This window comes from Anticarsia gemmatalis, chromosome 9 (assembly GCF_050436995.1).
Source record: "Anticarsia gemmatalis isolate Benzon Research Colony breed Stoneville strain chromosome 9, ilAntGemm2 primary, whole genome shotgun sequence".
NCBI lineage: Eukaryota > Metazoa > Arthropoda > Insecta > Lepidoptera > Erebidae > Anticarsia > Anticarsia gemmatalis.
The window spans coordinates 7809702-7834337 of record NC_134753.1 but is presented as its reverse complement, the minus strand read 5'-3'; the positions used below and the strand labels follow the sequence as shown (position 1 = coordinate 7834337).

The window sequence follows — 24636 nt, the reverse complement described above, 5'->3', positions numbered from 1 at the left end:
ACGAGTCTGGGATAAGTTCTTAAAGCTGTCAAGTTCCTGATGTTTAAGGAGAAAATATTAAATGAAAATTGAAGATTTACACATTTTGCAAATGTTGATAAATTCATTTAGATGATAAGAACATAATTAGTAGTAGAAAAATCTTTAACATTTTACAAATAAAGGCCATTTTAATACAGTAGCGAGTATTGAAATCAAAACCCTGAAGTTAAGACGATTAATTTAATAACTGTTTGTGTAAGAATGTAGAGTTAATGAGAATTGCGACCAAGAAACTCTTTTCCACTCCTAAATTGATAAATATTTTCCACACTATTTATGCCCATATATTGCGGGACATCTAAACTGCGAACTACACTGCATACATAAAATATATTAACCCAAACAAATGACCACCGACTTAAAAATGTATATCATCATACATTTGCGTCTGGCCATCCCCAAGGTTTTAAGCTCATAAATTGCGTAGCAACCTCCGACGAATGGAAGGGTAGTCGGTTCATTATTTAGTCCGTTTAAATCACTAAGTCCTTAAAAGACATTAGCAGGCTTTGTAGCGTTATCGTAGTACACAAAAGAGATTTAGAGCGGCTCACAGGGGGAGCCATCCAATGCTTTTTATTCAATAATATTTAGCTATGATTATACAGCGTGTATCATTTACGGCCTGCTAAAAGCACAAGTATATTTTAAAGTACTTGTACGTGAAATTAAAATTATTTGATAGTGATAAAAATTTCAAAATCATTTATTTTTCTCTCGATAAGTAACTTGAACTTGCAAATATTACTCGTACTGAGCAAATAAAGATATTTATTTTTAAAGTGGCATCTGAAATAGCTAGATTGGGCTTTCTTTATTACTGTGACATGCCACCACTATAGTGTGTGTGTTTTAAGTTTAATAGCGTAATATTTGTTCTGCAATCAGTACTCGGTGCTAAAGGGTGTAGACAACTAAATACGTATACAGCACTCACGCTAATTGTTTCCGCCATTTGAATATTGCTCGCGACAATTACTCGATTGGTCCGCCAGAGGCCGCTGCTGCACAACGGACCCCTAAATTAATTGCTCTCAGCTCACTTTGTTTTATTTTGTTCGAGACAAAACTGATATTGAAATAGGCACAAAGTATAAGAGGGGTCGTTATTAAAAAAAATATTATGCGAAGAAAATTTCAAAAAGAGTATGTACGCAGTAAATATTAGGATTTCTTATGTAATAACGCTTAAATTACTGCCAAACTTTGGCCTAAATCCATACATGGTAATTTAATTATGTATATTTTAAGTATAAAGCGTGGAAAAGCCAAATGGTCGCCATTACAGTTGCTATTGAAACTGTGTCATATTTTTGTGTGTAGATATGTTGGCCTTTCCCATTCTTTGGCATCGACATAACCGAGACCTAGTTAGGTTTGTGCCAAAAACTTAGTTAAATTATAGCTTCACTAGACACATTCGCACACTTTCTTTATCGTGTTTCGTTCCAACATTCTTAGGTGAACACAGCGAATAGTTTTTCAAAATGTTGGTGGATAATAAAATAGAATGGATGTTCTCTTTTGTGTTAAGAGAAGTAGTAGGTAGGAGTATAATGGGTCTTTTTTATTCTTGTGATCATCAGTCGTATATGAATACCGCTATACATTCAACCAGACTACACAGGCAGTGATATTCTATTAGTAATTCAATAATGTAGTTAAACGAAAATCGAAACTAGACCGTTATTAACCTGGATGACAGTTTCTAGATAACCTGCAGGTGTTAAATCTCGAAAAACGGAAAATAATAATGCCATAGTTAAGCCATATCGAAGGCTATGTTAATAGTTTAGTCGACTCAGCCCAGTTTCAGCAGTGGCACATATGGGTAAAAAAATATACCTTCAGATTTATCCACTGAACTTAGCACCCATTTTTACAATGAGTAGCGCGATTCTCTTTCACAATCTACTATCAACAACAACCTAGCGATCGAGAAACCTTGTATAAAAATTTCATCAGCTCCTCTATCGGGCGCCTTAGGAACTATTTTAACAATACATAATATATAAACCAATTCTTATTCGAAATAGTAAATGTAATTATAACCTCGGAATTGAACGCTTATAAGATAATATCATAGGGAAAAAGTTAACAAGTGTAAATAATATTTCCTCCATTTGTACAACTGCCGTTGGACCATGCTTCCTGCGTTCATAACAAACTGATTATACGAGGGCGATGAAACATCTCAGATTATCGTGTATTTTTTATTCAATGTGTGGAATTTATTTGGTAGTTTCTCGACCAATTGAAAACCAATCCATTCTTAAACAAATATATCTATAATTTGCGTACTAAGCGACTTTAGTGTTCATGTGAATAACGCCTTTTTTATAAGGGTAGGTAGAGACCTAAAATAAATATCATTAATTTCGCTAAACATAGGCAGGCGTAGTCTGTATTCAGGTTTGGTAGAGTTTCAAAACAATACATTCAGTTCCTTTGAATATAATATTCGACTAATTAGGAACAATAAGGAATCATATAACGTTTCATATTGTTCCTGACGTCATCCTTCACAAATTGTTCAATGTGCATTTCACCGGTTTGACGTGGAAAGTGTTATATTACTTAACTAATTGGACGTTAAAGCTTTGCCTCGGGATATTCAGATGAAAATTTAATGAGCTCCTAGCTTTTGTGGTCCCATTGTGGACACGGCCAATTAGCAACACGTTTAGAGCAATAACGGCTGCCTGAATGTATAAATAGGTGTAATAACAGTGTAAAACACGCTTGAGGAAAACAATGCGGTAGTATTGACTGTTGTCTTACTGTAAGGATTTGCGTGAGGCCTAGTTTCCCAGTAAACTATGCCGTCGAGTAAATCGTGTCGTCATCTCCTGGGATCGATAGATCGGGTGCCGTGAAGTCTGTCCGTCGGGACGGCTCGGCGCCTCGGCCGGCGGCGACGCGACGCTCCTCGCTCGGCGCCAGGGGGACGCGATCTCACCAAATAAATCTTATAAACCGCTACTGTCATAAATTATTTATTTTTCTTATGATTTCTATCTTGGGATATCGATTAGCCTTTTCTATTGAGGGGACGGTCTCTGTTTAGGGGTTAAGGTTCCGATTGATATAACTAAATTGATTTCATAAAGATTTTCATGGACTGTAGGAGAACGTATACCTTTTAAAATAATTTATTTAGAGATAAGAAGTTTTCAAAATAAAGAAAGACAGCTTAAACTTTAACTTAAGCAGTAGTATTAGAGTAAAAGAGATTTGGGTGAGGAAGACGGTGTGTGGCAGAGTTGGAGAAAAATATTCATAAAGCACTCACACAGAAATTCTGTTTAAATTAGCCAAACTCATCTTTTCATAATAAAATAATTCAATACATAACATCCCCAACGACACGCAAATACAAAAGTCATTTTTCCGAAGACCCTCATCTGACTTATGCTCATTAAAGGAACTAAATTGTCATAATGAGAATCCCTTGTGAAAGGACACAGATTTAATTTGGTGTGGACGTTGTGCGGTGCGGTCGCACGGGGCGGGGTACTGCCGGTATTAATCCCACTTCAAAGGACACACTGAAATTACAAACTCGCCTCTACCTATAGCTTTACATTCAAATGAACGTAGTTTGACTTGCACGTAGTTAATTATTTCTCTCTGTGTGTAATGAAACCAATGCGAAACATTTCGGTGCTTTATTTTTGTACGTTAATGAGTTTTTCGTTTATGTTGTTTTCAACTACGGAAATTAATTTTAAATACAGTTTTGAGTATTACCTTATTTTCCTATAAATGCAGATTCACTTAATAAAGCCAAATAGTGATAAAGTATTTACAGATGTCACTCAATTTTTTATTTATTAAATATAAGCAGTTGAGGCGGGGATCTATCTACGCCTTTAATTAAAAACAAATTATAACGGTAATTCAGTCTTCTAGTAATTATATTAGATTAGGACTAAGTGTTGCTAAATACTGAAAAACGATCTTCTATTGAGTAAATCTCTATAAATAGTAGTAATAATAGTTAAGAGAACATTAACACCGAACAGTTTATTTAGCATAAAAACATTTATATCTTCCACATGATCAATAAATGGTGGTTTAGTAACAAACAGTGACTAGACACCGAGGCGCCGTTTACTCTCCCTCTGCAATAAACTACAATGTTACGAAACTCTTCAGACTAGTTCATGATTACTTAGATAGTGTTAGGAAAATACTTCTTTATTATTACGACACGTAATCTTGTTTTGGCACCAGGTTTTGTTATATCAAGGTCGTATTATAATGTGCCTGACGATCCTAACAGAAAAGAAAAATAGTATTTTTTATTTAACGATCTTAGGGCTTCACTTCGGAAAAACTATTTCCTTTCTTTTAATAACTATACCGTATCCGTATATTTGTATTCAGTACTATACGAAAGTTAAAAACCGAGCCTTATCATGATTAGAATGGCATTCAAGATTCACTTCTTTCAAAAAATGTAATCAGATATATGATATAATTTGATACACGTGTAGCAAATGCAGATACATTGCAACAGTTTCGATACATTAATCGGAAATATCACACACTCATAAAGAGCTCTCTGCACCGTTACATAAGTAGTTATAGTTATATGTTCTTCGTCTCAGTTCTCCACTAATGTGCGTGGTGTGTAAATATTTGAGTTGGCAAGACTTATTGATCAGAGTGCGATCATGACGGCTGCCACTCCATAGCGCTTCCGTCACGTTTCAAGAGCTTGTAAGCCGCTCGTCGGTGTGCGTGCAATTTTGCGCCTTCACCCTCCCAAGGTACGGGAAAAACAATGTTTTAACACAAATCGCTGCGGACTGGCTTTTACCGAACATTGTTTTATATTGAGTTTTAAGATGGCATATTTTTATGATTGCATTTTGAAGTAGCTTTTTAATATAGAGAGTAATTAACAAATTAAAGGATTTCAAGTTTGATTCAAATTGAATATCGCTATATAATTTAAGTATACAATATCGTAGAAATTTACAAAAAAAACAGAAAAACAACATTTAATATTAATATTAGAAAAAACAAAACAATATTGTACAATTAAGCGAAAAAAATTAAGCAACATTTTTACGTTCTTATTATACTTACTTACTTTATGAAATTATAAAGTTGTTCTCTGTAATGTAATAGTGAGACGTTCCAGCACTCGATTGAATTTCCGGGCGGTAACGACGTTGCGGACCGAACACTGCCGGAAATACCGTTAATGCATGTCAATTGTTGTACCCTTAACTTTGTTGGCGCCTGACGCTCACGATGGAGAGCTCCACTCACGATGAGGCAATATTGCACAATAATCATTTTACTATATTTTAATAGACACATAATATTAATATTAGGTCGGAGAATAAGTCTTTTCGTGTGTATGAACTTGTAATAAAAGCTAAATTGCTTTGATTCCCCGCGCGTATACATCAACTGTTCCTTTTTGTTTATATTCTTATATAGATTTGTTTTATAACCGACAAATATAAGGCCGAGGAATAAGTCTTATCGCATTATAGTATGTATGAACTTGTTATAAAATCTCTTTGGCTTCAAGAATCACAAAAAAGTACACGGTTCATTAAATTTCTTTCAGTGAGCTCTTGAGGTACCCAAATATCGAGCTTTTATTACAAGTTCATACATACTATAATGCGAAAAAATTTTTTCCCCGACCTAATATATTGAAGGTTCGTAGATTTTTTAATTATAAGACCTAACAAGTCATTCATACATGACGAGGCTGCCTTTTACGAGATGCTTTTCTGTATGGTAAACACAAAATAAAAAGAAAAAAATAAATAACATGATATTATTCCGATTTTTTTTCCGGTGCACGGATAAACAATACAATTGTAAAGAAAGTATATTATGTAAAAAATTAATACTAGAGCAACAAAACTCTTTGGAACTAACTGGATATCAGTAAATCAGCTGTTAAACCAAAGTCTCAGTTTCAAAACGTTATCAACCACAAGAAAATGTCTCTTCAAGAAACCTCAACAAAAGACCTCAATGTATGCACTAGGCTTTAAAAATGTGTACGTACAAGTGTGACAATCGTCTCGTGTCACCGCGTCTATTGTGTGACGTGCAGTCACGTAGTGGCGTACTCCCTGTATGTTAGCGCTAACAACAAAGGGTTGCACTGGCAGATTGCTTAATGGACAGTGAAGGAAGATAGCGCCGTGATAAATCACCGACGTGATTACCGAGCCATTATCTAAAATACAATCTCGGGGGCGACAACTTCCAGCTGAAAGTTAAGTTGTTGATGTAATTGACGGCGACGCGAGAACCCACCAATGTTTCTCCCAAATTATTAAAAGTTTCCTTCTTAATCCTATTAACGTTTACTTTTTTCATTATGTAAAATATCGGATTTCTACCCACGGCTACGCCCACGCTGAAAAAAATTCCAACAATTTTCCTGCATAAACAACAACATGAATAAGAAATAATGAGTATTAGATATTTTTTGAATCCATTGGATATTTCAAGATTTAATCCTCTAGACTGAAAAAGAAACCACTAAAACAATCACCACCTTTCCGTGCATATAAATGCACTATGTATAGTATTCCTTTCTACAGAACATGAAATTTGCCTCTCACTCAAAATAGAGAACACTTCTTACCTTCATTTGATTGAAACCACAAAATTACATTTCTACATATCTACGTAAGTAGGTGCACCCTCGATAGAAGTCGATCAACGGCAAACAAATAAGCGTATGGTGGCACAATCGAGTCTATTTCATGCAAGCCCCTCAACTGAGGCTCAAAGCGAAGCCAGCGCGATACAGCGACAGTCCTTTGTGAAACGCTCACAAACGTTACAAAGGCAGCTTACTGCATGCCGATACCAACTCATTTTAATGAAGCAATTTAAAAAAAGTTTATATTGCCATCTAGTAGAGCTTTAACGTAATATACCTAGGTAGTATCTAGTTTGAAAAAGCAAACGCATGTTTTGTAAACAATAGCTTTAATTTCAACGTGGTATATATGGTGGTTATTATGCAACTGGTCCGAATTTTGACAAACTGCAGGATGAGAAAGTCCGATCGTAAAGTTATGTGATCTATAAAGAATTTTATGTCTGTCAATTTACAACTCGTTTTAGTTATGCAGATTCAGATTGAACTGCAAAGACAAACTCATTTAGCAACCCTAGCACGAGTAATATTCATCAATCTTACAATAAACACTTACATCGCATCGTATTGAAATGTAGGCTTAGTATTTAAATGGATTCCCATTTGTAGTCCCGAAACATGAAAATAGCGTGGCTCTCGAACAGAGAGGGGTCCCGCGTAGACTTAATAAAATGCGCCAAGCGTCTGCTGACGACGATGTATGCAAATCAGACGACAGAGCTGCAAACATAACGACGGATAAAGCTAATATTTAATGTTTAATTTATTACCATGCAATAAAACTTTGAGTAATTTGATTTATTACAGCAAAAAACTGCCAAATGACTAGTTAATATATTGTAAAAAGTCTTGAAATTAGAAAAGTGTTACTTAAAATTCGAGTGCTTTGCATAAGCCACCTTTTATGTACATATTCACTAAAGCCTTTGTGTCTTTTTGAAAACCTAAAACTTTGAGAGAACTGTCGCGTCTGTCCCCTCACTAGTCTACGGTGGGCGTACTTTTAAAGTATATTGCGTATCCTCATACATACGTATGGTGAGGGTTATTGTTGTTTTTCAAAGCTGGTAACGTTTCACCCAAGTGAAAGGGGTTTTACCGCGGTTTCACTTCGCTCCTAACAGATTTGTAGCTACGCATTGCACATTTAATACACGGTGGGTGCTTTTATACCCCGCGGTCGGATTTATTGAGTGTTTAGGAATCATAAAAATTGTTATGTGAATTCATTAAACTTTTTATTGCGGCTGTAGTGAATTGTGGAGCGTTATTAGTCATTTTACTTAAGAAAATGTTTGTAGCAATACAATTTGCAATGAGTAATGACTTTTAACTTCATGTCACGGTATTAATAGCAATAGGTTGCAGCATGGGAAAGATATAAGCCGTCCAAACGTGATTTGCATTTGTACTATATCAATGAAATTCTCATTTATCGACAGAGAGTCAAATAGTTTAATCAGTCATACTTGAATTGGACATCTCTTAATCTCGATATGTTTCCATAATTTATTATTATAACACCACGATGCAATTGACTCAAAACTTAAAATATAAATCAAAAAGTGTGATCAACAGCTTGATACAAAATTGGATTATCCTAATCTCATGTCTAGACGTTCACTTGACTCTTCTAAATGTCTTATTGAACCCTGATTGTATTTCAAACTTTGATCAAATTTTTATCTTGAATGCATCTACTCTACTATCTTCATATGATATTATGTTTTCAAGACAACTCTCGCACTTACATTTAATTTTAATCTAGTTTAACCGAAGAATAAAAGTATCAGGTACAACTGTACAAAGTTGATACTACGAGACGTACCTGCTACCAATTTTGTATTAGTGTGTTACCTAAACAGCAATTTGGATCAAAGAACGATTAAGTATTGCAAAATCACACCCACACGATACCCATGATTGAGAAAAAGTGAAAGATTGTGCGTAGCAAATATCTCAACATTTAATCGTTTACTCAATGAAGTAATATTCTCTCCCGGGGAAAATATCTTCAAAGACAAGTGTAGTTAATTTGGAAGAGACTCGACAGTGTCGCGATACGATCAAATAGATGCAACTTAAATAAGCATTAAGAAACATTTTTGCGACCTCTTCCGAGATAAGTTTCTCTTGATCCCCGGCCATTGTGATTGCCATCTGCACGAAAGTCGGTGAAAAGCCCCGGACTCATTCACCATTCATGGGGCGATTTGATTTACTTAAGATCTTTGCCTTGATACTGTCTATTAAGCGAATGGTTACCGAAAAGAGGACCGTCGTTTTTATAAAAGTATAATGTGATGTGGTGAAGTATATCAATCTATAGATACGAATATACGTCAGTTTGTTGTTATCTCTACCGTCTATTAACGTCACTATTTGAAACCTTGATATTTTGATAAATAAGTTCATAGTATTATCACATTTAGAAACACAATATTACTCATTGCTTTTCCCATGAAGCTGAATGGCCGTATGACTTTAGAACGATTTTTTTCATGATTTCATAGGTTTTGAAAACACAAGTACTACGCACGTCTACACATTTATCCCCATAAATGCTTTTTTACCATTATAATAAGTAAATTTAACAGATATCTACGACTGATAAACTTTCAGCGTAAAATCTATAATGAACTTGATGCTGTGACTCGGAGCAAAATAAACGGAAGTTAAGCTTACATCGCCACCTCATAGATGGCGTTAGGCTTACGTTTTATTTGTCTTACTGAGAGAAAACTTATTTCGTGTTATTGGCTTTCTTTTAAAGAATTCGGTTTGCGTGAAGAATAGATTTGTTAGTTCTATATTTAGCGATAATTCGTATAAGTAAAAGAGTAATAAACAGCGTAAAAATTTAACCGGTCGCGTTACTTCAAAATTCCTTTTACTTAGTTTTAATCAAAACGTAGTTTTTAGAGTATTTTTTTTTGTGTTGGTTTACAAAGGAGGTGCGTTAGAGAAGGGTGGGTTAACGCGTGGTTCCGGGCGAGCGGACGACCGATTTATAAAATGAGTTTGCGGTGCAACCAAGCCGTGATACCCCATTGGTTACGTCTCACTTCTTTATTAGTGATGCTACTAAAATCGAAATTTGTCGATAAAAAGGTCTTGGTCTAGCTCACTATGACAATAAACTTTTAAGCGCCCGAAAATTTTAATTTTTGTACTGAAATTAATATGAGTAAATCAAAAATTACTTGACGCTATTCAACATGTATTTAAAAATCCTATTAATGTACGTCATTGGTACTTAAAAAATAATAAGTATTAAGATTGATCTTTAAAACCTGATCAAAATGTTACATTATAAATATTATTAATCGAACAAAATTCTAATTCCTTTTTATAACATGACGATTAATTTTTAATATGCATTCTTAACACATGTGACGCGAAAACAATAAAATATGACCTTTTAAACATATTACATCTATTTTGACGCTTGATATAACTCTTTACATATTTTCAAAAGAATTTATACTTTCGGGGTATATTATCACAACACCTGGTCAAACTGAATTATGAACCCAAATATCGCCTCCATTAAACAACAATAAAACAAAATAATACTATCACCCGCATTACATCGTAGCACATCACTATTTCACGGGCATTTGTCGCGGGACGTCACCATTTTTCCCTCGCTGCGCCGCCATCAGTAGAAAGTTAAAAGCATTGAAAGACATATCGCGGGTTCTTTCCAGGCTCCATTGTTCTCTCGCCCTTTGTCCCGCGCCGAATGTTTTAATGTAATTGGCTTTGTGAGACGGTTTTTTACCCCACTTTCCCCTTCGTGTGTAACACACGAAAAGTTTTGGCGATATTCACTCCGCTGGACTTATTGTAACTAGTGTAATTATTAGTGGTACTTCCTTGTTCGAGGATACAGCAACAAGTATATGGAGAAAATACAGATAAATATACAAAATATTTTTTGTATTTTTATCACTACTGCTGTAACTTTACTTACATAAAGTAGTTGCTTCTATTATTGTAATTAATTGTGGTTGTCAAGAAAGCGCACATAAGTAATTTATCAAAATAAAATCGTAAGTTAATGTTAGTAAAGCAAAATAATGAAGTGAAGTAGTAGCGATAGATAATAATATGATATGCATATTACTACAACATCCTTCCTATTTTAACCACCCCATCTCCTCTGACTCCAGTAAGTGAGTTGGATATAAATTGGGGCATTGTCTGTGAATCTGGAGCATTCGCGAGACTTTTAGGATCATTCTGCAATACGAAGAAAAACCTTCGACTACAACACGGTACATTTTCTCCTTCCCGGCAATTGAATTTCCCGAACGTTAGAGCGAGAGAGATAAGGATTGATTATTATTATCGGTAGAGAATTTTTGCAGAATAAGATAGCTGATCTTGAATGAATTCCCTTTTGTTTTCTCGCTCTGATGCTGTTTCGTTTCGCTCTGACGCACAGGACTTAGCACTATATACACTCCTGTCACCAGAATACAGGATCAATCCGCAGTGTGATTCGGTTATTTTTTTAACAATAAAGCTCTGGTGGTATTTTTAGACTTATGACTTAGTAGTACGTAGTAATTTAGTTGTCCGTATAAGATTGGGACGTATATTTGATTTAACGTTTTGAGAAATAGAATTTCACCTTTAAAGTCACATTGTTTTAGAGAATAGGAACATAATAACTATTAACTTTACAAGCAAATAAAGTGAGTAAATTGTCGTTTGGGGACCTTGTGTTATAAATATTAATGATTATACAAGCGTTCTACTTAACAGATATTATAAAACTTAAATCACATTTAAAACTTTTTGATTCCGCAGTTTCTAGTCAATTTTATGCAATTTCTTAGTCATCCCTGACTGTATAACCGACCTTGTGACTTGAAACTCTAAAATAATAAAATATTATAAACCATTTTATAAAAACCTTGGCAACTTGTAAAGAATTCAGTTAACGATATTACGATTCGAATCACAAAACACATTTGGTAAAAGATAAATGAGCAACAGGTCAAACCTCATTGCAGAATAGGACTGTGAGTGAGGACAGAGGGAGCGTGGCACGCATTTCTGGCTAGTTTGATATCAGCGCCCGTCACATCGCTACCGTTGCTGCGTTGTCGCTCCTACGTACGATAAATTACACTAAATCACACATCATCTCACTTAAACCAACTTTGAACACAATGAACGTGCTAATACTACATTTATCACAGTGCTTCTGACTCACAAATACATCAAAAACAGTGACTTATCAGTGCCTCCGAGCAGGGGACAGTACTAAACATTTCACGTACTTAAAACTTAATGTGTAGTGCTTAAACAAATCCACAGGTTGTTGTTTCAGAGTATTTTGTATCCTCTTGAGACTCGCGGTTCCATTTCGGACTCTATATCTTAAGTGTAAGGTAGTGACTTGTTTGTAAGACGCGAGGGTGTGATTTCTGATATCACCTGTTGATTTCATAGAGAAAATTCACGAGAAACATGTTTTGGAGGTGGTTGCCGTAAGTATTACATAGAATAACAGAGAAATTATATGATAGAAACAAGTAGAGAGTTTCGGTGGAACGTTTAGTAAACATTAAATACATGATAACAAATCAAATAAGTATCAAATAGCTTGATAATATACAACTATATTATTAAACGTATTCAGAAAATAAGTCAACGTTTCTGTAACCTAGTAACAATACCTAGGCTCAGTCTAATTGTAGACGCAAAGGTTACGAAATGATAATTAAGATAAATGGGTTAACTGTGCACAATGTCGTGGAAAATAGATTTGTTATCATATTTTCTTGTTATCAGCATATTTACTTTTATCAATAACAATGTAGCAAGTGTATTGGTTCGTTAGTACATTTTGTATGTGATAAATGAAGTCCTATGAGGACTATCTATTTTCTCGGGATCGTCGGTCCCTCGTCACGGTACCATAAGCCACAGTTATATTTATGTCTCCATATGTCATGTGCCCCTTCAGAAGTGGTCTCTGGAGACAGAATTATGATGTCACAGGTAGGGCAATTTATTTTTATGATTCTATAGTCTGAACTGACAGAAATGTAATGTTTCTTTTAGAGATTTTCTTCTTGTTATCGGAATAAAGTAAAATAAGACAAACTTTAAGAGACTCTATATTTTTTTTACGAATAACTGGTGTACATTTTAGAAGTAATTACTAATAATTATATTCTAAAGAAAAATTTATAATCCAGTTAATAGTAGTCTCACGTGAAGAGGGTTTCGTTCCCAGATGATTCCTTAATAAACAATTTAATAATGTTAATTACTCCGCTGTTTTGTGGCTCGCTATATGAACTAAATTTCAAGTTTATTAGCTCTAAAACTGGGTGTCTCCAATTAAGCTTACAAGACAATTTGACGTAACATTAACAGACCTTTATAATTGGCTGTAGTAATAAGTAAGTTTAAAACATCTAATAACTAAAACTGTTACTAATATTGTAAATGCGAAACATGTCCACTATTTAGATGTTTGGAGGGATGTTTGTTACTCAATCACGCCAAAACTACTTGATGAAATATTGTATAAACATAGTTTATAAGCTGAATTAATAGAAAAACAACTTTTTACTTCTAGAAATCTTTTCACACAGGCAAAGTCACATCTAGTAATAAGTAATTGTTGTTTGGCATCTAACAAAAAGAAAAAACTCTTTTATACTCATTCAGAACATTACAATAGAATAGTCGCTATAGTCTCAACTTACGGTAAATTAGAAGCTGTATTGTGACCTAGTATCAGGTCCAACAGATTGACGTAAGATCGATACAAGACTCTTGGGGATTGCGACATGAATATTAAAATTATCTACAAGTCTTCAACGACTGTCCCCGGCCCCCAGTTCTATTAGATTTGAGGGAAAAATCGCCCCGGGGACTTTTATTCAATTGCCTGCTACTGTACATTTTATTAGTTCGTTAAGTCCGTACGTTATGTCGTTCGGCATTGCTACCTTGTTAATTGTCACCTGAATGCTATTATGATAGTTGTCGATTATACCGTTTTGTACTAATGAGACTGAAAATAATTCGATTGTGCGATTAATACGATGCTTTTAAGAAAGTAAAAAGTAGTTAGCATATTTTCTTTTGAGAATATCAAATTTTTTAACCAATAAAATCACTTAAACATTTCTAAATTTCTTTCTTATGGCAGAATGTGTGTATCTTAAAGCAATCTGAAGCACGTATTTACAAGTCTTTAAATGTAGGAAAACACCCCTTGTAAACGCACACGATACGGCGCGAACCGTTCTACATCCTAATCCGGGGTATTTGCGTAATTGATATTTACAACTAACCTGGATTTGGGAACGTTTTTCCCAGGATTAAATAGGGATTTGTTTGGATTTTCCTTCTTTGCGAATTCACTTCAATTTGTTTACAGCTCCGTAGTTCGTTGAGAGCACGGATAACGTTTACTGCTGTATCGTTTACGAACATTATCGCTCTACCCTTTTTTTATTTGCATCCGCTATGAGCCAGTTATTTTTAAAAGCTTTGCTCTGTTAATATTGAACAACAAGCAGGCACAAATTACAACAGTATATCAGTAGTATATAGTAATCAAATTTAATAAATGTTTCATAAAACGGTACTATGAAATATGAACACAAATACTCGTAAAATAAAAATTCAAAAAGAATATTTCTAAACTCGAGTTTAGATACAATACCCACTGCTACACTTGAAAAATAAAAATCTGCAAATGGACGGGAAAATCAAGAAACAACAGAGGCGTAGCCCGGACGTGAGGTGAGCGCCGCCCGACAGATTAGGCCCCAGCAAAGAGAGTAAGAATGTACCAACCAAATACGAATATCGCAGCAAATACAACACGCTGTCTTGTTTGCTTTCCATTTTTATTATATTTGTTGTATTCGCAGTTCGCTGCAACAAAATAAAATTATTGTTTGAAATAGAAAAATCAACTGAAAGCACGTTCATCAGACCGGCTGATATTCAAACCTATGCATACACAGCAGATGTATGTTTCCCGGTCTATTGAAAACACAGTATGATGTGGTTTAGAATAAAAGTATACATACCTACATATTATTTATAGGAAATTTAGTAGATATATTTTTCAAATAAAGTGCTTCTGTCTTAACAGAATAGAAAAATGTCGTAGCCTTTTATTTGCTGTCGTCGTAGAGGCTGCGTAGCACGTATTATAACTATTTAACATGCATGCTCTTACATGCCGACCAAAAACATGTTTAAGGAAATTCACTCGTAAAGTGAAAGAAAACACAAAACAATGAAGTCACGTAGTTAAGTACTATTATATCCGTAACAAGAAAGTCGTTTAATTCACTCGCAAAACTAAAGATCAAAGACATCGTACTGGCTTAAACTTCTCAATGAAGTTATATTTCCCTGACATTGTCCTCGGCGATGCAAATCGATAAAATTATTGTTTTATTTGTAGCTATCTCTTTTCATTTGATTTACCCGACATCCATGAACGACCATAAAATAAATCTGGCCATAAATAAAAGCAAGGAGACGCTAACAAGCGTCTCGGGTTCACCAAGTGATATTTCTTAGCTTTCGTCGCCATTTTTGTCATAACTCTATTATGTTCGCGAGTGTCGAAATGCGAGATCATTCACTTGATTTATTTATCCTGCGTACGGAGAAGGCTTTTTAAGTACGAATATATTAATCTACAAACAAATGTATAGAGAATAGAATGTTTCTATGCGTGTATTATACTTAGCTCTATAGAATTTTAGGGCTTTGTGCTATTTTGAGTAAGTTTATGCTTTTGGGAGGAATTTGAACTTACAGTTACCTATTTAAATACTATATGTAACTAAAATAACTTGATAATGTTACTATTATGCAGTATCTACAGTTACGATCGCACGAAACATTAAAATAAATCTCAAAGCTAATAAAACTGATTATTATTAACCAATTTACTACTAATAAATAAACCACTGTTTTATAACAGTATATCATAACGAAAGCACTAAGTTAACATCTTATAGCACATGTTACTCAATAAACGCGAGGATGGTCCGAGTGCGGTTGTAATAGGTCGTTACGTTACATTGCTTACATTTATTTATTACATGTTTTATTCACCATCTTCGCGCGCCTCTCCTGATAGTTGACAGACCAGCCTACCAACTAGTCGTTTAACCCAATTTTCACACGAAAGAGCGTATTACACGGAACATTTTTTTGGTCAATTTAGTGAAAAAGATGGATTGACAATTGCTTAGTAGTTAAAATTCGAATCTTTATTGACTAGGCCAGAGTGGTATATTAAACAGTGCTTATTCTATGCCTAGCCCGTCTATGCGTAGTTATCAATCAATTATTTAAACTTTTTGTTAAAAAACTAATTGTAAAATGATGTCACTTTTTTTAACAAGTTTTTCAAAATGCAATGTTTTTCGTATATTTTTAACCATTCGTCGATGGTAAAATTATGCATTTAAAAAAAATTTATGCATTTGCGATCGGTGATCGCAGAGGGTGCTCGGGAAACAAATTTAACCGACAATTGTAAATCAATTAGAGAGGGTGGCTTTACGGGGTGTAATAGCTACTCCCTCCCGCGCGTGCTGACAGGGCCGGAATCGAATACCAGTAATATATTTTGTTACAGTTAAAAGACAACAAAATCAGTAGGTCAATGTATTACAAATGGTAGAAGCGAATAACAAAAGAAAATCAAGACAATAGAACACTCTACATAATTAAAAACAGAAAAGAAGGAGGAAATTACTTAATAGTAATTAGTTTGAATATAATACGCCCGAAATAGACAAAATTAAACGTCAAATTCAACTCACTCGAGTTTCCCGAGTTTAAATTCAAGTTCACAAAATAGTCTTCAAATATTATTTTGTTAATTAAACAGGCACTCATACACGAATCTTAATTAATCAATTAAGAAGTCCGCGTCCCGCCCTGGCGTCTGTAGGTATTCATAGTGGGGAATGCTGAAGTGCATATTGTGATCTACGCAACACCCCCGCCGCCCCCGCCTCCCCCTCGACTCTCCCTTGCTCTTCACGTCTGATCCAGCAGCCCTGTCTTCGAGAAGTAGAGAAAACCTATATGCACGGCTAAGGTTAAGAGTTCATTTTATTGTTATTGATTTTACACACTTTTACACTTTTCATTAGTTCAGTTTTTGCCATATAATCTTACTTTTGAGTACAAATATTAATGAATTGTATAGCATTTAAACAGGCAATCGGTTTTATCTCAGTAACTGAGTTACTATTAAGTTGATTAGCGATGAGATAGTGGCCGGAGGGAGGAAAAAGTGGTTCTTTGAAGCGCTAGGATATACACACAAGGAATTGTAATTTTGACAGATATAATTTATGAAGAATCTTAAAAATGTAGTAAAATATGAATTACGTCAAAATGATTCTAGGAACAAAAGTATCTGGCAATAGTCTTGAGTGTTATTTCCACACAAGTATAAGCAATATCAAACATTGCTTACAGATAGCTGCTAAGATATGTTAATTAACGCGAGCAATTTATTACGCCAACGATATTTGGAGAATGTATGCAGCTCCAACATACCGACAAAGTGACGATGACAAAGTTCTCTGAAGTTTAACTTTAAAGTGGAACTCGGTCACTGATTCAATTTGTACTTCAAAACTGTTATAGGGTTTACGTTATCTTAAACCTAGGCTTACTAAAACCAGATATTATTTGAGTTGGACTTGGTTTAAACGATTTAAGTATTATAAATGTTGAATTCTATATTGTTAGGACTACTGGTAAATTAATAACTCGTAATTTTGACAGTAATTTCAAGCATTAGCGTGAGACATAATAAGAAAGAAGCAAAATCAATTTGTTTGGAACTCAATCCTGTTACATTTCGTTCAAATAAATCATTCTGCATAAATATTATCAAGATTGAAATTTCAAAATGACTGGTATCCATTAACGGTGCGTAGACAAACGGGCACAAAACAGTAATTACACCATTTAGAGTTACGTCACATAATTATAGTGACAGTGTATGGGGTGCATTAGCGGGACAATGAAGCGCTGCCGACGCGCGACTCCATCGGGGGTGTCTCGAAGGGGCACCTTAACAAAACTCATAATCGCATGTTTTTTTATACCGATACACTTGCATGTAGATTGAAAGATACATTCTGTTTATGGCAGTTAAGTAGCTAAAAGCATAACCGTGACTGCATATGGATGAAGTAATATGTGGGCTGGGGGCTACTATAACTTGTGTCATTTTATGGGCTAGTACTTTTTTGAAGAAATAGGTTGTGTGCGGAGAAAAAAATTAGAAAGACAACGGATGATAACTAATAAATAATATAATCTTTTGAATGACTTTATTTCTTATATATTAATGTTTTTCCTGCGTATAGGAAACAATATTGTTCTACTTAAACAACAACTTTATATTTTCTCGATCAAGTAAAAGGCTTTTATAGTGTTTACCATCATTTTAATTGTATTTATCTTCGGACGGGGGATATAAAGTTATTAAGCACAACACTCACTGAGCTTTTATAAAACACATTAGCGTTCTGCTTTGTTTAATCGTATAATCGAATAATTAACACAACATCCCTCCAGATGGGTCCGTCGACTGTTGACGTCGGTATCTCGGCCAGTGATCCAGTCACAGCTAAACGCATTAGCGTGGGGTGCGAGCGGGCGACGCGACGCGCGATCTACGCTGGCGTGACGGGGTGCACCGTCACATCGCGCCTCGTTTCCACTTGGTTATGCCTTTTATGCGACGATTCATTACCAACAACGTTAAACGGGGGACGGGGACAGATAGCCACATTTATTACTTTTGTCAGCGGAAAAATGAATTTACACGCCGATGACTTACAGTCCACCCACAAGTCGTTATATTCATCGCTACATTTAATAGCTTTGCAATTTAATGTCCGTGTTTTTAATTTTTATTGTTTTAAAGAAAAATGTTACAATGTTTTCATAATCCAAATACAAAAGATAAAACATGGCTTTACTCCAATGAGACAATACCACCCAACACATAAGATGGTTAATAACAAAATGAAACAAACGATTCAGCTTAGTTTTTAACCGTAACCTGATTTAAAAACTTTAGGAGTAGACAGTGAGAGTTATCCGAGCGATAAAACAGGAGCGTAATGAAGTTACAGCTCTTTCGATCCCCCGTTAGGTGGGAGCCGCCCAGCCGTCAAGAGTGCAGACTATCAGATCCAAACAATGAAACGCGACGTGCGACGACAACGGCAACTAATTCAATTCCGCCTCTAATGGCTCCACGCCAGCTCATACTGCGATACAGACAGACAGTTCAAACAGATTTATGCCTATTATATTGTTTGTTTTATCATTTCAATCTTTAAATTCCTTATTTATCTTCTTTTTAGAACAGGTTGCAAGTGTATAATTAGTATAAATAATAGGTTTTGGTATCCGAAGACTTCGGTGATTCGTCAAGTATGCGCTGAAAATGGAAAATTTGTCCCAAAAATGATTGCGTGCCAAATTCGTGTAATGACGATTTCTTTCTTTTAATTCCGAGTCTGGCGACTTAAAAATGTTTTAAACAATTTCAATAGAGGTGTGAAAGTTGAGCGAGCGTCCGTCTCTTTAGAATAGTTACTACATTGTACTGATCAATGGATAACCAAAGAATCTTTGACATGACGACGGGAAGTTGAAAAAGTTTCGCTGCAGTCCTCGTACAGTTCAAAGTTGCAGCAGAACTTGAATATTTAAATCTCTACATTTAAAAAATGTAAAACTATTTTTAAGACCTTACAATTATTTCATTGAAATGCTATCGAATCAGCGATTGGCGAGCCGTAGCCCAAATGAAAACAGCCTTTGTCACTTTTAGACATAAGTACAATTCTTCAGTTTCAGTTACAGTCACAAATAAATACACAAAACTATCTAAGGATAAAATAACCACAGATAATCAAACATTAATAGCAAAATGTATTGGAAAACTTGTATAAATGTTTAATTATAGTCGATGCAGGTCGAGTATCGACGCTCAGGTGCTACCCTACATGTCAACCCTGTTAGCAGGCAGACGCATTTTAATTTTATTTCCTCCTGCGAGGAGAGTCGCTTCCTATCCGTTTCAATTACTGAGAAAATAGCGCAAAATATCACGCCATGGCTATACGCTATACTCTAGTGTGTATTGTACTTGATTGCTTAGCACGTTTCACATACAGTTTATTTTATTACTACTGGATGATCTAGTTGGGTTTCATATTGTGCTCTCAAGTGTTTCAACCTACTTTCTTTACTTTGATTGTACTATTTATAACTTAATTGTGTTAGCACTTTTGAAAACTAGGACTATTTAAAAATTAGGCTTGCTACATACTAACTGATTTCTTGTATCAATGAAGGGATTCAGTGTATTTTCTAAGATTTCATAAAGCAACTCGTTTGTCTTCTGCAAACCGTATTATGGTATAAACTAATTTTGCACTTGAAGCTTAATACGAACTGTATTGTTCCAGAAATGCTCAATATGAGAACTTCCACGTGGATCAGAAGGGCTATGATCAAATGTACGATGGCGAAGACCTGGAAACACCACCGTCGCCTGACCGACCACCACCACGGGCCATAGGTACACACACACACACATTTATTATTAACTTTAACAACATTACAGTGAGATGTACAGGATCAGAAGGATCTGTACCCCCAGGAACTTTCTTTTATTGTGATAGAAGGTGATTATATTATAATTCTTTTCTGCTACCAGATAAGTACGTGCGCGCAGAATGTCCATGCTTGACAGCGCGCTACACCGTGGCGCTGCTGGCTTGCGTCGGCTTCAGCATCATGTTCGGCATGCGCTGCAACATGAGCATGGCCAAGCTGAAGATGACTGAGGGGGTAAATACGTCCATACATAATCATTATTTATCAACTGCTTTTATAACAGTTCATCGTAACTTTCTAGGAACTGTGTTTTGAGATTTGTATGAATACATAAGAGTTCGAATTTTCTGTCAGTTGTCAACCCTCCGACACTTTATAAGGGGTCAAGGTATTATGTGTTACGGTTCCATCAGATCTAAAGATAATTTCGAGAGACTAAATACTTGTATACTATAACTAGTTTATTGTTATACAGAATTCCACCGAAGACACGCCCTTCAACTGGACATTGAGCGTAGAGTCCTCCATCGACTCGTCGTATTTCGCTGGGTACCTCATCACGCAAGTCCCTGGCGGCTACTTGGCGTCAATGTATCCAGCGAACAAGATCTTCGGCGTGGCTATAGTAACATCAGCTATATTCAACATGGCCATCCCTGGTGCGATGTCTGTCGGCCCTGCTGCTGTCGTCATCCTGAAAATCGCGCAGGGTTTCGTAGAAGTGAGTACAAGCAACTAAAAATGTTCTATGGATGATGTGTTCATTAATCTTAGGTGCGTTGAAACGAAATATACTTCGAGAATTACAGTATAATATGACAAAGTCTAAAATATGAAACAGGGAAAATTCACGTTGAAATGAAACACGAATTATAAAGCAGTAGGAAAACACGTAACGAGTGAAATGTCACACGTTTAAAATTTAGGACATTTGACATTCTGTACGTGAGCTCGCATGATCAAGCTTATTACCAATACTTGAAATTTTGAAGCCCAGATCGTGTCGAATATACGACTCGTCACGTTTGGATTTCACTCCCCTATTTTGTTCTCTTGTGTAACTAAATGCATGTTATTACGGCATTACCCTTTCTCTGATGTTTGTCACTTAAACAGATATATTTACTGAGTTTAACATACTTAATATGTTTTATGGAGACATCTCGTTACGATATCTTTATTCATAGACACGTAATTGGGACTAAGTGAACATTTCACAATCCTCTCTCATCTAGCGAATACAATGATGATTGTAATATCAAAATATGCTACTTTTTTGTTCTAGTGGAAATATAATTTAAATAAAATACTTTGGCCTTTGAAGTAAATATTGCCGATTTCGGTTTCAAAGGTCTGATTTTCAATGATTGCGTAGAAACGATCGGTATCTATCGTGAATCGCACTTGAGTATAGTCGACATCGCTTACCGAAGTACAAAGCCTCTTCAGGATTACCGGGCCCCCCGTCGTCATGGCGACGTATTTGCTCGTCTCCGCATATCCCGGCTTAGTTGATTCTTCAATGCCTCTGCTATCCTATTAAATCTTTAAGATTGGGACCATTGATAGCTATAGAAATTATATTTATGTTACATTTTTTCTATTTCATCTGATCCCTTATACAGATTTTCTTTTCATATAAATTATATTCTTTTGTCGTCAAAAAATGTTACTCTATTATATTAAGTACAACACTATCAGCAAGTTACGTTTCGATATTGTACGTGAATATTTTTGTTTAGGGTGTCACCTATCCATCTTGCCACGGTATCTGGCGTATGTGGGCTCCTCCGCTGGAGCGTTCCCGTTTGGCAACCCTGGCGTTTTGCGGGACTTACGCCGGCATTGTAATTGGCATGCCTTTGTCCGGTTTGCTTACCGACTACATCAGCTGGCAGGCGCCGTTCTATTTCTACGGATTTTTCGGTGTCATTTGGTAATTATTGCTTGCATATTTTACTATTTTCATACATTTTAAAGATGATTGATAGTGGACTATCAAATTAGCTTGTAGACGTTCTACAGCTAAGAACATATTTATTAATAAACTCATATAATGATTTACATGATTAAACTTTATGAAATGTGTTTTTAAAATAAGCCTTGTTCGTTAGGTACATGATGTGGTTATGGTTAGTATTCGAGCGTCCCAGCAAGCACCCTACCATCGCGGCTAAAGAGTTGACCTACATCGAACAATCACTTGGCACTGCAACACAAGCCGCTATGCCTGGCTTCTGGGCGACGCCCTGGAAAGCTTTTGCCACTTCACCACCAGTAAGTAGAAGTATCAATTCAGTTCAGTATATTGTTATCTTTTGACAGTATATATATCTATCTGTCTACATTTAGGGTTAGTTTCACAGCTTATGGATAAGTTTCAGATAACCTAATTATAGAGTAAGTGATAGGGAATATACGAATACAAGTGTCAAAGATCCATCAAGTAAAGCAAGCCAAAAATTATTCAGACGTAGTGTAAAGTCAAGGCATTGTGTTATGTTATTGATGCTAATTTGTTTCGTTAATAACGGTGAGTTTTTACAACGTGCTATTTTTTTAGGTGTACGCCATTATCGTAGCCAATTTCTGCAGGACATGGAACTTCTGTCTACTAGTAATTTTCCAGTCGTCGTACTTCAAGACGAGATTCAATATGCAGATCACAGAGGTATTATCTCAATCTTATAATGTATCCCAAAGTTGACACACTTAAGTGCCTCTCATCGTTATTCGTCTTTTCAGTCTGGGTTTGTTGGCGCCATTCCACATTTAATAATGACGTCACTGGTGCCTATTGGCGGCATGATGGCTGACTACTTACGTAAAAATAACATCATGACCACTACGAATGTGAGGAAACTCTTCAATTGTGGAGGCTTTGGTCTGGAGGCGTTCTTTTTCGTGCTCCTCGCTTATGCCAATAACAAGGTAAAGTACTAACATTTAACCTCTAGCAAACTCAACTTCTACCTGTACTAGCTTTTGCCCGCGACTTCCTCCGCGTAGTTTGTGAGTTAGAACAGAATTTTCATGCAAACTTTCATCCCTTTCGAGGTAGAATAATTGATCAAAATCCTTTCTTAGCGGATGCCAAATTTCAGCCCGACCTGTCCAGTGGTTTGGACTGTGCGTTGATAGATCACTCTATGTCAGTCAGTTATACCTTTGAGTTATATATATTTAGATTTATATTGCGGAAATTTAAACCAGCGTTATTCTTCCTTTAGTATGTGGCGACCATAGAGCTGACGTTGGGTGTAGCGTGCAGTGGCTTCGCAATCTCAGGCTATAACGTGAACCATCTGGACATCGCGCCTCGATACGCGTCCATACTCATGGGCCTGTCCAACGGCATTGGCACCATCGCTGGCTTCGTCGTTCCTATTGTTATTGACAACATGACTGAAGGAAAGGTAAGAAAGAACTGACAACTAACTAGATTATTCTAAATTCATTATTCGTCACTACGCATTTCATACTACTGAATTGAAACAAATAAGTGAAAAAATATTCTACAGATTTTTATTTAAAATAAAGCAAAATAGGTATATTTCTCCGGTTTTCTAATTTCACGGCCTTCATTACAAAGTTTGATATGACACTCCCTTGCAATGGTACGATATCGCTTTCTTGGCGAGAACTAGCAAAACAAAGAGGACATTCGTCCGTGGCTAATTTAAAAAAGGAAATCGAGCTCGGCGCTAGTCGCACGCGGAATATAGAATGAGCATCATTGTGGGTGCGCGACGATGCGTTACACGCCGCGTACTTCGGCTGAGCACTTTATTATCGCCGCCGCTCAACCTCTCGCACGAATGACTCGCCTATTGTGAACCGCCTAAATATTCAAATGATACACACAAATAATGTTCACTGAAACTTTGAATGTTGAATCAGTTTTCGGTGTATTGTTGTTCAGTTTAAACTACCATTCTGCTGCTTATGATATCGAATTATAGAGATGAACTTAGGTTATTAAGAATAGTTAGACAATTCGTCAGCGTTTTATAAAATAAGTTTTCTTTATTTGTTAAGGTAAAACAATTAATCTTTTTTTTTTCCTAAATCAGAACGAGATGCAGAAGGCTATCACTGAGTGGCGTGCTGTGTTCCTGATGGGCGCTACAGTGCACTTCATCGGTATCACGATATACGCCATCTTCGCGTCGGGAGAGCTGCAGCCGTGGGCCGAAACCGCAGTGGAGGAACCTCGGCCTATGAAATCATTAGATAATGAAACGACTTTCGTAAGTATTTTACGA

General features: G+C 35.8%; 1 protein-coding gene across 1 annotated transcript in view; it reads left to right on the top strand.

The window, feature by feature from the left end:
- Window positions 1-24636, top strand: part of VGlut (Vesicular glutamate transporter) — a 49255-nt gene that overhangs the window by 15842 nt on the left and 8777 nt on the right. Inside the window, exons 4-12 of the mRNA XM_076118325.1 lie at window positions 20221-20333; window positions 20472-20605; window positions 20847-21092; window positions 22114-22307; window positions 22486-22648; window positions 22935-23042; window positions 23117-23302; window positions 23602-23787; window positions 24445-24621. Coding sequence (XP_075974440.1) covers window positions 20221-20333; window positions 20472-20605; window positions 20847-21092; window positions 22114-22307; window positions 22486-22648; window positions 22935-23042; window positions 23117-23302; window positions 23602-23787; window positions 24445-24621 — 1507 coding nt within the window. The remainder of the gene's footprint in view (window positions 1-20220; window positions 20334-20471; window positions 20606-20846; window positions 21093-22113; window positions 22308-22485; window positions 22649-22934; window positions 23043-23116; window positions 23303-23601; window positions 23788-24444; window positions 24622-24636) is intronic.